This window comes from Chlorocebus sabaeus, chromosome 12 (genome assembly GCF_047675955.1).
Source record: "Chlorocebus sabaeus isolate Y175 chromosome 12, mChlSab1.0.hap1, whole genome shotgun sequence".
NCBI classification, from domain to species: domain Eukaryota; kingdom Metazoa; phylum Chordata; class Mammalia; order Primates; family Cercopithecidae; genus Chlorocebus; species Chlorocebus sabaeus.
Window position 1 is genome coordinate 100243338 of NC_132915.1, and position 17832 is coordinate 100261169.

At 50.1% G+C, this 17832-nt stretch overlaps 1 protein-coding gene and 1 non-coding gene across 6 annotated transcripts in view; both read right to left on the reverse strand.

Annotated features, from left to right (window-relative positions):
* GOLGA1 (golgin A1) overlaps window positions 1-17832 on the reverse strand; it is a 65963-nt gene that overhangs the window by 7024 nt on the left and 41107 nt on the right. For 4 of the 5 annotated variants that reach the window (XM_037994087.2, XM_008006261.3, XM_037994084.2 and 1 more), the window contains 7 exons: window positions 16578-16673; window positions 15439-15588; window positions 14659-14754; window positions 5101-5190; window positions 4167-4269; window positions 3876-4036; window positions 3005-3148 (listed from right to left, as the gene is read on the reverse strand). In XM_037994087.2, the coding sequence (XP_037850015.1) occupies window positions 3005-3148; window positions 3876-4036; window positions 4167-4269; window positions 5101-5190; window positions 14659-14754; window positions 15439-15588; window positions 16578-16673 (840 nt within the window). The remainder of the gene's footprint in view (window positions 1-3004; window positions 3149-3875; window positions 4037-4166; window positions 4270-5100; window positions 5191-14658; window positions 14755-15438; window positions 15589-16577; window positions 16674-17832) is intronic. The other variant, XM_037994085.2, reaches the window with a different exon arrangement.
* Window positions 2170-2313, reverse strand: LOC119622364 (U4 spliceosomal RNA). Its single transcript, XR_005239015.1, has one exon. It is a non-coding gene; the product is annotated as a U4 spliceosomal RNA (small nuclear RNA).

Consider the following 17832-nt stretch of genomic DNA (forward strand, 5'->3'; position numbering starts at 1 on the left):
GAATTGTTTGAACTCGGGAGGCGGAGGTTGCAGTGAGCTGAGATTGCACCACTGCACTCCAGCCTGGCGACAGAGAGAGACTCCATCTCACACACACACACACACACACACACACACACACACACACACACAATTAGCCAGGCGTGATGGTGGGCACCTGTAATCACAGCTACTCTGGAGGCTGAGGCAAAAGAATCACTTGAACCGAGGAGGCAGAGGTCGTAGTGAGCCAAGATCACGCCATTGCACTCCAGTCTGGGTGACAGAGGGAGACTGTCTCAAAAAAAAAAAAAAAAAAAAAAGAATCAATAATCAAATCCGCAGTGTATTGGGGGTATGAAGAGGCACAAAGAGGCAGCATGGTAAGAGGTGGGGTTCTGGTGGTGAGGCTGGTTGGGATGGCATAAAGAAAGTGAGGGTGACTAGGGGAAGGCACTTCCGGACGGAAGACTCAGCAAGTGCCAAGGCCCTGAGGTCAGAGGGTGCTTGATGGGAGGTGAGGCCCCTGTGGCTGAGAGGGAGTGATGAGGACAGGAGGGCTCAGCTGGCAGGGGTAATGAGGGGCCCACACAGGGCTTTGCGGGCTTCTGCAAGGACTCAGGCTTTCATCAAGAGATAGGAAGTCATCAGAGGGCTAAGAGAGGAGTGCCAGGGAAACCAGTTAGAAGTCTGACACCATCTTCCAGAGAAGAGACAATGGTAACCTGAAGCAGGTGGCAGCGATGTGAAGTGGTGGATTCTGGGAAATGTGTGAAGGGGGTGCTGAAGGAATCTGTTAACAGCCTGGATGCCGGTGGAGAAAGAACCAAGGCAGACAGGACAACTCCAAGGCTTTTGCCGTCTGAGATGGGAAAGGTGGCCATGGCAGCCAGGGAGCACAGTGAAGCTGAAGTGTGTTTTCGGATGTTTTGAGTTTCAGACACCTTAGAGCTCACGTGGAGACAGGTTTGTGAGGCTAGCGTCCATGGAGCCATCTGGGCAGGAGGCAGGGAGGGGAGCCAGCTGCACAGGGCATGGGCGAGATCGCAGCGAAGGGCGCACAGTGCAGAGAAGAGCTGTGAGGGCTGCCCCTGCGCACGGCGGGTGGCAGTGGGAAGGAGACTGGCCCATCAGAGGAGACGGAGAAGGAGCAGGCCATGGATGGGAGCTTCAGGAGGAGGAAGAGGCGCCTGTCCAAGGCTGCTAACAGGCCAATCAGAGGGAAAACTAGGAACTGCCTTCTGGATTTAGCAATGCAGATGTTACTGATGAGCTTGACAAGAGCGTTCTTCTGTGGAGTGGTGGGGGAAAGGTTGAGAGATGAGGAGTGGGAATGGAGATGGCAGACACAGAAAGTTTCAACTTGTCAGCATGGGAGGTGAGCAGAGCCTCAGCAACAGGGCAAAGGGGTGTCAACCAAGGGCTTTCATAAGGTGCCTGCATGACAGCGCACTTCTCAATGGATGGGACGACTCCAAGAAAAAATGACCTAGGCAAGAAGGGGGAGGCGGCTGGCGTAGTGCTTGGGGAGGTGAGGGACCAGGGTATGAGGAGGGGCTGTGGTACATCCCTTCTCAGAGAAGCAGGAGGCGGGAGTGCCAGGGCGGGTGAGGCAGGGCTGAGGTGAAGAGAGGAGAGAAGGTAGACATGAAGTTGGGGTTAGGAGCAAAGGGGCGTGAAGGCCCACGGATGAGGCAGGGTCGCGGGGAACACTGGGTTGCCCACAGGACCATGGTCCTGAGCTTCGAGGGGACCTGAATGCCCAGGTGATGGCACTTTCCAGCCAGGTCTGGCTCCATGGCTGCAGGCAGGGAGCAGGGAAGAGTTGAGTTTAGCCCAAGTTTAACCAGAGCTTGGCTAGGACAGTCTGAGGAAAGGGAGAGAGGCCAGAGAACCAGAGGTGTCGGGAAGGCAGTGGTCCCGAGACAGACACAGACCCAACGCTGAGTAAGGAGGCAGGAAGGCAGCACAGCTGGTAAGGCCAGAGGCTCCAGAGACAGAGGTCCTAGGGGCACATGGGACATTTACAAACAGGCACAACGAAACTGTGGGGTTGAGCAATGCGAGCTGACGTGACACTAGGGAAGAAAGCAAGGCAGTCATTGCCGGAAGGGCTGGGATGGAGTGACTGACAGGGCTGTGAGGGGCCCAGGGGGCTGGGCTTCTGGGATGCTGGCAATGTCCTGATTCGCATCAGGGTGGTTATACTTTCTGTTAATTCACTGAGACACACATCTGTTTTGTACTCTTCTGTGTGTATTTTTTTTTTCAATTAGCAATAATCGCGCCTCAGATAGACCCTCATTGGCTACGATACTGCCACTGTGCAAAGATTCTGTATTTTATATTATACATAATGAACACTTTCCCCCTTGTAAAAGATCTAAACACACACACACACAATTTGGGGGCAGAATTTCAGGCCAGAGCAATAGCCGGCTGGCATACTAAGCTTCACAGGACACTTTTAAGAACCAGGATTAAATGAGATCCTGCATTTATATAGGTGAAAAGGCTGGAGGGTGAGGGGTGGGACCATGACATTTATTGAGCCTCTACCAAATACCAGAGAGTTTATAAAGTTTATAGGACGGTTAACAAACACCTTCATTTCATACCCCCTCCTCCCACCCAAACAAACCCTTAAAGGCAGCTATCAGTGCTGTCCTTCCACAGCTGTAGAAAGGAAGTACAGAGGAAAGAGAACTGTCGCTATGGCCTGGCTGGGGACAGCCGAGCTGGCAGGGAACATGAAGGCTTGCAGCTGCCCAAGCCTGACACCTGGCCAGTTCTCCAGGGGGTGGGGAGAAGAGGACTGGGGAGGGTGTGGAGGAGCACAGTGCAGGAGGAACGGAAGATCAGGAGGAACGGAAGATCAGGAGGAAGGCCTTTGGGTGAAAGGGGTCATGGTTCCCAGGAGGTACAGGGGGTACCATAAAAACCTCCGAGGATGGACTGGGTCATTTTAGGCCTGAGGGCGGGGACCTGGTGGAGACAGAAACAGCCATGCAAAGGGCATCCTCACCTTATTTTTCTCCAGAAGTTGCTGCTCCAAGTCCTGTTTCTCCTTCTGTAGCTGCGTGAGATCCATGGCCCCAACCTCACCATTTGGTGTTCTTCCTGCAGTTGGAAGCTGGAACACAGGGTCCTGCATGGCCCTCGAGGTCACCTACAAGGTGGCAGCAGCAAGTTGAGAGCCAGGACAGGTAAGGTGAAGTTGAGCCACAGGTGTACAGGGAAGGGGAGCCAGACTCATCCCCTAGGTGTGGGCTGTTGTGATCTAATAGGCAACTGGCCAGGAAGTAAATTCCTGGAGAAGATCCAAAGCCCAATGCGCACAACTAATCACACGACAAGTCTTTGCTGGGATGAAGGGCTTGCTCTCCCCTGTCTACTGACAAGGGCCATCTGTGATGGGCTCTTCAGGAATCATGGCCTCCTAGCCATATGAGTGCCCTACTTTATTTATTTATTTATTTATTGAGATGGAGTCTCGCTCTGTCGCTGAGGCTGGAGTGCAGTGGCACGATCTTGGCTCCACCAAGCTCCGCCTCCCGGGTTCACATCATTCTCCTGCCTCAGCCTCCTGAGCAGCTGGGACTACAGGTACCTGTCACCAATTTTTTGTATTTTTAGTAGAGACGGGGTTTCACCATGTTAGCCAGGATGGTCTCGATCTCCTGACCTCATGATCCGCCCGCCTCAGCCTCCCAAAGTGCTGGGATTACAGGTGTGAGCCACTGCGCCTGGCTGAGTGCCCTACTTTAAAGAAAGGACCCTCCATGCAGGGGAGTGTCCTGTCCACCGTGCGTCCCCACTGCTGCCTCCTCAGGGGCACTCTCAGCACCTGCCCTGCATCTTGCTGTAGCACCCACGCAGGCGCGACTGGAACTTACGTGCGACTCGCTGACTGAGCGCACTTCGGCCTGCAATGGGCCCCGCAGCCTCAGCAGGTCCTCCTGCTCCGTGACCGCTGCAGCCTCCTCTGCCTTCAGGGTCCTCAGGGCCTCCAGCTCGGCCTGCAGCTGGTGCATCTGCAGCAGGGCAGAGTTGTGACCTAGGTCGGGAAGGAAGGAAGGGGGCACCGTGAGCCCAGTGCCTCCATGCTGCTTGGTGGCAAGGCTGTCACAAGGCAGGATGCTGGGCCTGAAAAGGAGAGAAGGCTCTGCCAGGGACAGACTCCTCACCTTGCTCCAGCTGGAGAATCTCCTGCTCTTTCTGGAGAAGCACTTCGGTTTTTTCCCGCAGATTCTGTTCCTTCTCGTCTATTATGGCTGTCAGGTTAGCTGCCTTGGAGAGAAAAATCAACAAGAGGGAAGGTTGCGAGCAGTGAACCCATCTTCCCACAGAAATCTCCACTTTCCCACTCTCCAGGGTCCACCATGAATCCCTCCCTGAAGTCCACAATCCAGAGCAAACCCCCAGCTGGGCTCTGCTCCTGTGACCGTGCACAAATCCGTTCTCCTTGGCAGGGGCCCTGCACAGGGGCAGTTCCTCCCACTGCCCCCTGGCCAATAGTGGGTCAACCAGACAATGGCCATTCTGCCCAGCCCAACAAGCTGCCGTAACTTCCATTTCCTGAGTGCCTACAACATCCCCAACACTAGACACGTATTTGATATATGTTACCTCATTATAGAATAGTTTCCCGGAAGTGTAAGTGGAAGGACTAGAGTCCTCATCAGAGGAGACTCAGATTTGTTAAGGACTTACCAAAGACCTAAAGCCACTTAACTAGAAGCCCTGGGGACAGGTGTGAAGTCTACCTTCAAGGGAGGCTTTCCTATACTTCCTGCAAAAACTCAACCCAACCTTCCGTGGCCTCTGGGGCAGGTGGGCAATGATGGGCCACCTCACAGAATCAGAGCCCAGTAGGCCCCTGAGCATGGACCATTTTCCAGGTAATGATAGTTGAAAAATCAGAAAACGGCATCCTATGGGGTGAGGGTTTCTCTATAACATTTGTCTACCAGCTTCCTAGAGAGCACGGGGGCCCACGCAGCTGACTGCATTCCCTGAGCCCTGTGTCTACTACCCCCACCCTGGAGAGACAGGGCCTCTCCGACAGTCCCATGGCAGGATGGGCCTGCTGCTCGTGCAACTGCGTGAAACAGGGCCCACCTGTTGCTGGAACTCTTCCCTTTGCTTCCGCACCTCCTCCAGGGCTTGAGCCATCGCGACACTCACAATTTCTCTTTGGCTCCATTCTTCCTACAATGCAGAAAACCAGCGAGCCCCAACATTTAGTTCACAGTTTTTTAGCTGTGTGCCATGCAAGAAGCCCGGCAGACAGGGCACGGCTTTGCAGAGCCAGACCAACATGCTCCCCACTTCCCCAGGCTCCCAGCCTGGCCCCTCCCTGCCATGCCTTCAGTATCCCTCTCAGAGCTGTCCTGGCAGGCAACCCACCAACTTCCCTGGAAAAGGCACACCACTGAGGATCGATTGCCCCAAAAGCACCCCCGCCAGGACCCACACCAAGGCTAGAGGCCTATCCTGAAAAGCTGGTCTAAGGACAGTAGCCAAGAACAAGAAGTCAGACTTGCAGGCCACGTGAATGGAGTGGGGGACTGGAACAATTGGTTATGGAAAGAGTAAGAAACAATGACTGGGTATGGTGGCTCACACCAATAATCCCAGCACTTCAGGAGGCTGAGGTGGGAGGATCGCTTGGACCCAGGAGTTCAAGACCATCCTGGGCAACACAGCGAGGACCTGTCTCTATAAACAATAAGAAAAATTAGCCAAGCATTGTGGCACATGCATGTAGTGCCAGCTCCTCAGGAGGTTGAGGTGAGAGGATTGCTTGTGTCCGGGAGGTCAAGGCTGCAGGAAAATGGATTCAAGCATCAGCTAGAGAGGGGCTAGACTGACAGGACAGAACAGAGTCTCTGTGGCTCCAAAGTCTGTGCTAGTGCCTCAGAGCCACACAAGATCCAGCACTGTGGGAGGCGGGGTTGACGGTGCCTGCTTAGGTTCACTGTGGCACAAAGCAGGGCCTGCAGCTTGCAGGAGCCACCAGGCCACCCACGCACGGCTGCCTCTGCACCTGGGGATGATTCTCCAGGATGGGCTTAGGGAACAGCTGCCTTGAAGAGCATGGATAAAAACAATTCTAAATATATGTGCACCTAATAGCAGCACTTCAAAATACATGAAGCGAAGACAGACAGAACTAAAGGAAGAAAGAGACAAATCTACCATCGTAGTGGAAGATTGAGCACACCCTTCTCAGTAGCTGATGGAACAAGTAGACTGTTAAACTAAATACGACCTTGATTTGTCTCACCCAGGGCTTAGCAATTTTATTCACCTTCAAATAATCCACTTCAGGCTTTAGCAGTCCTCGCTATTATGACAGGGTCCCATTCTTTTTTTTTTTTTTTTTTTTGAGATGGAGCTTCTCTTTCGTTGCCCAGGCTGGAATGCAGTGGCACAATCTCAGTTGACTGCAACCTCTGCCTCCCAGGTTCAAGCAATTCTCCTGCCTCACCCTCCCGAGTAGCTGGGACTACAGGCATGGGCCACCATGCCCGGCTAATTTTTGTATTTTTAGTAGAGACGGGTTTCACCATGTTGGCCAGGCTGCTCTCAAACTCCTGACCTTTGGTGATCTACCTTGGCCTCCGAAAGCGCTGGGATTACAGGCATGAGCCACCGCGCCCGGCCTCCCTCTCTCCCTCCCTTCTTCCCATCTTCCCTTCCTCCTTTCCTTCCTGAGACAGTTTCGCTTTTGTTGCCCAGGCTGGAGTGCAATGGTGCGATCTCGGCTCACTGCAACCTCTGACTCCCGGGTTGAAGCGATTCTCCTGCCTCAGCCTCCCAGGTAGCTGGGATTACAGGCAGGCGCCACTATGCCCAGCTAATTTTTGTATTTTTAGTAGAGATGGGGTTTCACCATGTTGGTCAGGCTGGTCTTGAATTCCTGATCTCAGGTGATCCACTAGCTTTGGCCTCCCAAAGTGCTGGGATTACAGGGCTGAGTCACCACGCCCAGCCCATTTTATTTTCCATTTCATTAATTTGTGTGCTTGTATTTGTTATTTCTTCCTTGAGTTTGATTTATGCCTTTTTCTGACTTTTTGAGATGCATACATGGCTCAATTTTCAGGCTTTCTTCCTAAGAGATGACACTGAGACTGAAATTTCCTTCCATGCACTGCTTTAGTTATACTCGACCAATTTTGATCCATACTATTTACAAAATCATTTATTTCAAAATATTATTATTTTTTTGTGACGGAGTTTAGCTCTTGTCACACGCAGGCTGGAGTGCAATGGCACAATCTTGGCTCACTGTGTGAACCACTGTGCCCAGCTTTATTTCAAAATATTTCAGAATTTCCATTGTGATTTTTTTTCTTTGACCTATGGGTTATTTGAAAGTGTATTTCAGGCTGGGCACGGTGGCTCACGCCTGTAATCCCAGCACTTTGGGAGGCCAAAGCGGGCAGATCACCTGAGGTTGGGAGTTCGAGACGAGCCTGACCAACATGGAGAAACCCCATCTCTACAAAAAATACAAAATTAGCCTGGTGTGGTGGTACATGCCTGTGATCCTAGCTACTTGGGAGGCTGAGGCAGGAGAATCTCTTGAACCCTGGAGGCAGAGGTTGCAGTGAGCTGAGATCGCGCCATTGCACTCTAGCCTGGGCAACAAGAGAGAAATTCCGTCTCAAAAAAAAAAAAGAAAGAAAGAAAGTGTATTTCTTAAATGTAAACATATAGGAGTTTTCTATATGTTTACATTTAAATTTTTATGTTTTTGGAAATGGGTTCTTGCTCTTTCGCCCAGGCTGCAGTCCAGTTTGTGGTGATACCTCACTGCAGCCTCCACCTTCTAGGCTCAAGAGATCCTTCTGCCCCAGTCTCCTGAGTAGCTGGGACTACAGGTGTATGCCTTGATGAACTGTGATGAAACCATCACCCTAATAAAAATAGTAAAAATACCCATCCACCAAAAAGCTTCCTCATGTCCTTTTGTAATTTATTTTATTAATTTCAGTTATTCTATTTTTCAGGTCTAAAATTCTATTTGATTCCTTTTTTAAAACTGCTGTCTTTTATTATAACTATAATAAAATAATAGAACTATTCCACATCTTGCTGAAATTTTTAATTTTATCTTTTATCTCCTTAAACATAGTAAGCATTTAATATCTGAGCCCTTGTGAGTCCGTTTGTTCGTGTTGCTTTGTATTTTTGTTTGCTTATCTTTGATTTTGTTTTTTCTAGTCACCCAGGAGCACTAATAACCTGGGATCATTTTAATCCAAAATTAGCTCACGGGTTTTTCCTGGGACACCCATGTCCTTCAGTTAGTGCAATCAAAGCTGGGGGCAGGGTGCCGATGGGGTGCTGGTTACTTCCTGTTCAACTTCACTCCTAGCGTGTAGTCCTGTGGTGTGCCTAACCAAAGCTTCCAGGATCTCCCAGGCTGGATCCAAGCTTTAATAAAAATTAAACTCCAATTTCTATTCCCCTAACTCTGAGAAACTATGAAAAATTTAGATAAACTTCCAGCCTCTTCAGGATCAGCAGATACCACCAGGGCAAAAGCTGCTTTGCATGCTGGACTCCTGTCCCTGGGCGGGATGGGCCATTCCTCACTGTCTTGTAGGCTCCTATAAGCAGATGTTCTCTTATTTTGGCCAGTTTTTCTGGGAGTCCTCAGGTGAGCTGGTCTGAATTACCTAGTCTGCCTTTACTGCAAGTGGAAGCACCTCTCGAGTCTCATTTTAACCTGCTCTTGTCAACCATATCTCCCTACGACTCTACAGTGACTATTCTTCCCAGCGTTGCTGACACACTCAGTCTTGGCAAATCTAACGGTCAGCTCTTTGTCTCCTTTCTTGACCAGCTGGCAGCATATGACAGAGTTCACTACTCAGTCCTTCTTGTAATGCTTTCTGCCCTGTACTTCCAGAGCCCCACATGCACCTGCTTTTACTGCTACCCTACCTGCGGCTCCTTTGCTGTCTTCTCTGTTGGCCCCTCCTTTTGTTCTGAGCCTCTACCTGTGGGTGTGGCCCTGGCCTTCGTTTTCGACCCTCTTCTCTATCTGCACTCACTGATAGCCATTTGGCTGTAATTTTGCCTGTGAGCTATGCTGATCGATGGTTTCCTAAAGTTTTGTGTGTGTATGTGTGTGCGTGCGCGCGTATGTGTGTTTGAAATAGGTTCTTGCTCTGTCATTCAGGCTGGAGTGCAGTGGTGTGATCTTGGCTCACTGCAACCTCCGCCTCTTGGGCTCCCAAGCAGCTGGGACTATCGGCACACAGGCTTCCTAATTTATGTATCTACTCAGAATCTGCTTCGATTTCCAGACTTGTCAGCCTACAGACTGCCTGTTGGGTAGGCCTCTGAAGCTCAACATACCCAAAATGGAATCCACTCTTGACATATCTCCCCAGACCCCCATCTCAGTGAATGGTATGTACGCTGTTCATTCAGTTACCCCACTGGTTCTCTGCCAGCAGTGCTTTTGCCCCCACGAGACATTTAGCAATGTCTGGAGACACAGTGGTTGTCCTAAGTGGGGCTGCTACTGACATCTAGTGGGTAGATGCTCCTAAGCAGCCTATCATGCACATTTGTAGCACATACAACAAAGAAGTTCCACAACAGAGACCCTCCACAACAGAGACCCACCACAACAGAGAACCATCCACAACAGAGAACCCTCCACAACAGAGAACCATCCACAACAGAGAACCACCCACAACAGAGAACCATCCACAACAGAGAACCACCCACAACAGAGAACCCTCCACAACAGAGAACCCTCCTCAACAGAGAACCCTCCTCAACAGAGAACCACCCACAACAGAGACCCTCCACAACAGAGAACCATCCACAACAGAGAACCACCCACAACAGAGACCCTCCACAACAGAGACCCTCCATAACAGAGACCCTCCATAACAGAGAACCCTCCACAACAGAGACCCTCCATAACAGAGAACCCTCCACAACAGAGACCCTCCACAACAGAGACCCTCCACAACAGAGAACCCTCCACAACAGAGAACCCTCCACAACAGAGAACCCTCCACAACAGAGAACCCTCCTCAACAGAGAACCATCCACAACAGAGAACCACCCACAACAGAGAACCCTCCACAACAGAGACCCTCCACAACAGAGAACCATCCACAACAGAGACCCTCCACAACAGAGAACCCTCCTCAACAGAGAACCCTCCTCAACAGAGAACCATCCACAACAGAGAACCACCCACAACAGAGACCCTCCACAACAGAGAACCATCCACAACAGAGAACCACCCACAACAGAGACCCTCCACAACAGAGACCCTCCATAACAGAGACCCTCCATAACAGAGAACCCTCCACAACAGAGACCCTCCATAACAGAGAACCCTCCACAACAGAGACCCTCCACAACAGAGACCCTCCACAACAGAGAACCCTCCACAACAGAGAACCCTCCACAACAGAGAACCCTCCACAACAGAGAACCCTCCTCAACAGAGAACCATCCACAACAGAGAACCACCCACAACAGAGAACCCTCCACAACAGAGACCCTCCACAACAGAGACCCTCCACAACAGAGAACCATCCACAACAGAGACCCTCCACAACAGAGAACCATCCACAACAGAGACCCTCCACAACAGAGAACATTACACAACAGAGACCCTCCACAACAGAGAACCCTCCACAACAGAGACCCTCCACAACAAAGACCCTCCACAACAGAGAACCCTCCACAACAGAGAACCACCCACAACAGAGAACATTCCACAACAGAGACCCTCCACAACAGAGAACCCTCCACAACAGAGAACATTCCACAACAGAGACCCTCCACAACAGAGAACCATCCACAACAGAGACCCTCCACAACAGAGAACATTACACAACAGAGACCCTCCACAACAGAGAACATTCCACAACAGAGACCCTCCACAACAGAGAACATTACACAACAGAGACCCTCCACAACAGAGAACCCTCCACAACAGAGACCCTCCACAACAGAGACCCTCCACAACAGAGAACATTCCACAACAAAGACCCTCCACAACAGAGAACCTTCCACAACAGAGACCCTCCACAACAGAGAACATTACACAACAGAGACCCTCCACAACAGAGAACCCTCCACAACAGAGACCCTCCACAACAGAGAACATTCCACAACAAAGACCCTCCACAACAGAGAACCCTCCACAACAGAGAACATTCCACAACAGAGACCCTCCACAACAGAGAACCCTCCACAACAGAGAACCCTCCTCAACAGAGAACCCTCCACAACAGAGAACATTCCACAACAGAGACCCTCCACAACAGAGAACCCTCCACAACAGAGACCCTCCACAACAGAGAACATTCCACAACAAAGACCCTCCACAACAGAGACCCTCCACAATAGAGAACATTCCACAACAGAGACCCTCCACAACAGAGAACCCTCCACAACAGAGACCCTCCACAACAGAGAACATTCCACAACAAAGACCCTCCACAACACAGACCCACCACAACAGAGACCCTCCACAACACAGACCCTCCACAACAGACACCCTCCACAACAGAGACCCACCACAACAGAGACTCTCCACAACAGAGACCCTCCACAACAGAGACCCACCCACAACAGAATACCACCACAACAGAGAACCTTCCACAACAGAGAACATTCCACAACAGAGACCCTCCACAACAGAGACTACCCACAACAGAGACCCTCCACAACAGAGAACATTCCACAACAGAGACCCTCCACAACAGAGACCCTCCCACAACAGAGAACCACCCACAACAGAGAACCACCACAACAGAGAACCATCCACAACAGAGAACCACCACAACAGAGAACCATCCACAACAGAGAACCACCACAACAGAGAACCATCCACAACAGAGACCCTCCCACAACAGAGACCCTCCACAACAGAGAACCACCCACAACAGAGAACCACCACAACAGAGACCCATCCACAACAGAGACCCCTCCACAACAGAGACCCACAACAGAGACCCTCCACAACAGAGAACCACCCACAACAGAGAACCACCCACAACAGAGAACCACCACAACAGAGACCCTCCCACAACAGAGAACCATCCACAACAGAGAACCCTCCACAACAAAGAACCTCTACAACAGAGAACCATCCGGCCTCAAACGTCAATAGCGCTGAAGTGGAGAAACTGAATTATACAAACCAAATCTAGGTGTCATCTACAATTCCTGTTTTTCTCCCATTCCCAAGTCCTTAAAGCTCCATCTCAGGCAGGGCATGGTGGCTCACACCTGTAATCCCAGCACTTTGGGAGGCCAAGGCAGGTGGATCACTTGAGTTCACGAGTTCGAGACCAGCCTGGCCAATTATGGTGAAACGCTATCTCTACCAAAAATACAAAAATTAGCCGGGCATGGTGGCACGTGCCTGTAGTCCCAGCTACTTGGGAAGTGGTGCATGAGAATTGCTTGAACCCAGGAGATCGAGGTAACAATAGGCTGAGATCGTTCCACTACACGTCGGCCTGGGCAACAAAGTGAGACTCCATCTCATATACAAAAAACAAAAAGCAAACAAAACAGCTCCATCTCTAAAAATAAATCCTGGTCTGAATACTTCTTCCCAAGTCCACCACTAATGTGTTAGTCACTTCTGGCCTAGATTCCTAAAAAGTCTCCTAAACAGTCTTCCGGCTTCTGCTCATGCCTCCCTTACCAAACATTCTTCACAGGCAGCCACAGAAATCCTTTTAAAACAAAACTTCTCACATCACTTATCTGCTTAAGACCTGCCATGGCTGGCCGGGAGTGGTAGCTCATGCCTGTAATCCCAGCACTTTGGGAGGCCAAGGAGAGTGGATCGCTTGAGCACAGGAGTTTAAAATCAGCCTGGTTAACATAGCAAGACCCTGTCTCTACAAAAGAAAGATTAATAAATTTTGCACACCTGTAGTCCTAGTTATTCATGAAGCTGAGGTGGGAGGATTGCTTGAGCCTGGGAAGCTGAGGCTGCAGTGAGCTGTTATCACACCACTGCACTCCAGCCTGGGCAACAGAGAAAGACCCTGTCTCAAAAAAAAAAAAGACCTGCCAGGGCTTCCCATGATTCTTTCTAACGCCTGTGTTCCCCCTCACCACCAGCCATGCTCTCCCTTGGCCAGTAGCTGCAGCCACACTGGCCTCTGTGCTATTCTCTGAACAGACCAGGCTTTTTCCTGCCTCAGAGCCTTTATATTTGTTATTTCTTCTGTCTAGAATATTCTTCCTCAAATATTCACATTGCAGGCCCTTCTGCCAGCATCAAGGCCTTCCCCAACTCCACACGGAAAGAGCCCTCTCCTCCCCGACCTCCCCCCTGGCTGTCCTTGCCCTGTTCTATTTTCTTCACAGCATTTATCATTATTCGTAACTTGGTTACCATCTCTAGTTACAAACTCCACAAGAAAAGAACTTCACGTGTTTTTTCCATTGCTCTTTATTTTATTTATTTACTTTTTGGGATGGAGTCTCGCTCTGTCACCCAGGCTGGAGTGCAGTGGCATGATCTTGGCTCACTGCAGCCTCCACATCCCGGGTTCAAGTGATTCTCCTGCCTCAGCCTCCCAATTGGGATTACAGGCACACACCACGACACTGGCTAATTGTTGAATTTTTAGTAGAGATGGGATTTCACCATGTTGGCCAGGCTGGTCTCAAACTTCTGATCTCAGGTGATCCACCCACCTTGGCCTCTCAAAATGCTAGGAATACAGGCATGAGCCATCACACTGGCTCATTGCTATTTAATATGTCCCAGCACTTACAGTGATGCCTGGCCCTTACAGATACTCAAATGTTTATTGAAGGAATGCATGAAAAAAAAAATCTGACTGCAAAGTCCATGCTCCACATGATGCAATGCTACTGTATTAGTACCTATGTCACTCATCAGATCTGATTACTGGAAGCTTACTAGGTGCAGGCATTCAGCTACGGACGCTCCAGGAGAAGATCGCTGCCAAAGGATCCATAAAATCTTTGAGTCATGACCAAGCCGGCAAGTACTACAATGTCCCATCATCCAAGGTGCTTTGAAAGGGGCCAGGGGAGTCTTGGGGCATATAAGAAAGTGACAGAATCTTTCCTCCTTTTTATCCAGTTATGATTAGGGAATGAAAGAGGCATCATCTGATTAAAGCTCCAAATTTGCAGAAGAGAAAGTGTAATAATCCAACAGATTGTTTCTTCATTTCTGTACACGGTCCCTGATATAAACAAGCAAAACAAAGGTCCTTATCATCTTTTAAGGCCTGGTTTTAAGATCTCCCTGGAAACATCAGCAAGAGCAGTGTTTTGACAGCATGACTTTCAAGCAGTTGTTGATGCCACAGAGGAAGGGCTGGCCTCTGTGGTAGGGTGAAGTGAGACCAACACCACTTCTAACCAACTATGCAACTTGCACAAGTGGTTTACCCTCAGAACCTCAATGACACTAACTGCCAAATGAACACAATTCTTCCTACTGTCCTGGATCCCTGAGAGAACTTAATGAAGTGGCAATTTCTGGCCGATGCCTAACAGAACTATTGAACAAATGCTAATTCTACTCATCCTGTACTGTAAGTATGAGAAGTGGGACACTCTAAATACACATGTAGAAAATATGAACACTTTTATGAAACTCTGATTCAATTAAATAAATACCTTCAGCTTCTTTAGTTCAAATTGGTGATTCTGTAAAGAACGTTCATATTCATTACTGCTTTCTTTAAGGGCTGCATTTTCTTGCTCCAGTTGTCGCTGCCAATTTAGAAGAACATATATAAAAGAAAAGTCTTCACTACCATATTTCCCTGGGCACAGGGAGCATGGACCAGGAAGAAGGCATAGGGAGGAACAATATACATTTTAAAAGCCAATGAGAAGAAGCAGAGGGGACTGGTCAGAAAGTACAAAGTCTCTGTGGGCCCAAGGAAAAAGAAAACCCATCTGTTTTGAGTTTTGTAAAAAGCAGACTTTTTACATCCAGTCTCATGAGCAGGTGCCTCTGGAAAGATAAGAACTGCTCTCGGCTGGGTGCAGTGGCTCATGCCTATAATTCCAGCAGTTTGGGAGGCTGAGGTGGGCAGATTCCTTGGGCCTAGGCGTTCAAGACCAGCCTGGGCAACATAGTGAGACCTTGTCTCTCCAAAAAATAAAAAAATTAGCTGGCTGGGGTGGTGCATGCCTGTAGTCCCAGCTACTTGGGAGGCTGAGATGGCAGGATCACTTGAGTCTGACAGGTCAAGACTGCGGTCAGCTGTGATCATGCCACTGTACTCCGGCCTGGGTGACAGAGTGAGACCCTGTCTCAAAGAAAAAAAAATTGACCTTTAAAGTGGTTTCCTAGTGCAGAGGCGGTGTTGTGCTGTCAAGCACGTGGCTGACTTTGCTGTGCGGGACCCTGGTGATCCTGGGCCCACCCTCTCTCAGCTCTTCACTCACCATCCCTTGCTCTGCAGTGGTCTGGTCAGCTGCCCGCGCTCTCTCCAGGGCCACGATCTGGGCTTCTAGTGCCTGGGTGCGCTCCAAGAACTGCTGCTCCAGAGCAAGGGCCTGCTGCTGCACATGGCTGCTCTCCTGGTTGGCAGCAACCTTCAGGGAGACCAGAGGATGGTCAGTCAGGGTGACAATGGTTTCCAGTGGGGGATCATAGTCTGGCCCTCGGTGAAAAGATGGGTATCCAACAGAAACAACTCTCTCCTCACCCCCTCCCCACCTGGCGTTGCTGAGGTTCCCCCTGCAGGCTCTGCCTGTTGCTCCTGGACCCTGGCCTGTCTGGAAGATGGAGTCTTGATGTCATCACTCCATCCTCAAGGTATGTAGGGACAGCTCTGGGCACCAGCCAGTCCTTAGACACAGGCCTCCTTCACTCTACTCAGTGTTGCCTCAGTGGCTGCGGCTTTCCCTGGGGAGAAATTATACTAGGGGGGCAGTATAATACAGCAATGAAGAACAGGGCTTTGACACAAGAAAGATGTGGGTTCTGCCATTTACTGGCTGCAAGCCTGTGGGCTACTGAGCCAAGCTTTCTGAGCTTGCCTCGTCTACAGGATGAGGATGACAGTGCATAATTCTCAGGTCTCCTGAAAGGACTAAATGAAAACACGTGCATAGCACTGAGCATAGTGCCTGGGACATGGCAAATATGAAATACACGCTGGCTGGTTTGATTTTCCTATCTTCTAACTCCACACCACACCTGGCCTGTGATGACAGGCCAAGCCCTTGCCATCCTCTCCCCAGAGTCTAGGCGTGTTCTCCCCAGCCCTGATTGCAAGTTGAGGCTTGACTCCTAGTGGAGCTGCCACCTCTGACAGCCCCAGGACCGGGCTGGACCGGAAGGTGGGATGTAAGGTGGAAAGGGGCCGCTGGTCCACCTCCCAGGTAACTCAGGCCCACCAGTAGGTCCTGACTCCCTCCACCCCCTGCTGCCGGCCTGCTCACATCCAGCACAAGAACTGTATCTATGGGCAGGTCCAGGTACCATTGCTGAAGTTGGGAAGGAGTTTGGGGCATCTGCAAAGGCCTGGAGAGAAAGTATTAAGAGAGCCTGGAATGCAGCAGCTCCAATAAGCACTTACGAGCTCCTGTATCTGAGCTTCCTGGGCAGCCACGACGCCCTGGCTCTGCTGGAGCTGCTCCTCAGAGGCCTGCAAGGTCTGCTCCAGTTCTCTTACCTGAGAGGGAAGCAGAAGCATTCTTTCTGTTCACAAGAAGCTGAAGAGTGGTTACAAATGGCTTTAAAATGCAAAGTGATTTAAATAAAACAGGTACATTATATAAAAATGTAACCTGAGAAAAAAGATACCCCATAAGTCTACCATTATAAAACACTAGCATTCTAATGTATTTTCTTAAACTCTCTTTTAATGACTTTTGTTTATAACTTTATATAAAGTTTTAACCGGACAATGTAAAACTTTGTATCTTTTCCCTACTCTTAAATGTCCTTCTGTCTCCATGTAATCTTTAGACCTCATCTCCTCAAGAGTGTTCTGTAATTTACTGACCCATTTGCCTACTGTGCTGGCTACTTAGGCTTTCTGTTTTTCCCATCTAACAGAATGCAGCAATTAACATCTTCACACAGTACTTTTGTTTTTGTTTTTTTGAGACCGAGTCTCACTCTCACCCAGGCTGGAGTGCAGTGGCGTGATCTTGGCTCACTGCAAGCTCCGCCTCCCGGGTTCACACCATTCCCACGCTTCAGCCTCCCGAGTAGGTGGGACTACAGGCTCCTGCCACCACGCCCGGCTAATTTTTTGTATTTTAGGGTTTCACCGTGCTAGCCAGGATGGTCTCAATCTCCTGACCTCGTGATCCGCCTGCCTCGGCCTCCCAAAGGGCTGGGATTACAGGCGTGAGCCACCGTGCCCGGCCTGGCCTTTTATTTTTTTTGAGACGGAGTGTCACTCTGTCATCAGGCTAGAGTGCAGTGGCATGATCTCAGCTCACTGCAACCTCCGCCTGCTGGGCTCAAGCGATTCTCCTGCCTCAGCCTCCCGGGTAGCTGGAATTACAGGTGTGCGCCACCACGCCCAGCTAATTTTTTTTTTTTTTTGAGACGGAGTCTCACTCTGTTGCCCAGGTTGGTGTGCAGTGGCACAATCTCAGCTCACTGTTACCTCCACCTCCTGGGTTCAAGCAATTCTCCCATCTCAGCCTCCCGAGTAGCTGGGACTACAGGCATGTGCCAACATGCCTGGCTAATTTTTTTGTATTTTTTTAGTAGAGATGGGGTTTCACCATGTTAGTCAGGATGGTCTTGATCTCCTGACCTTGTGATCCACCTGCCTCGGCCTCCCAAAGTGCTGGGATTACAGGCATGAGCCACCA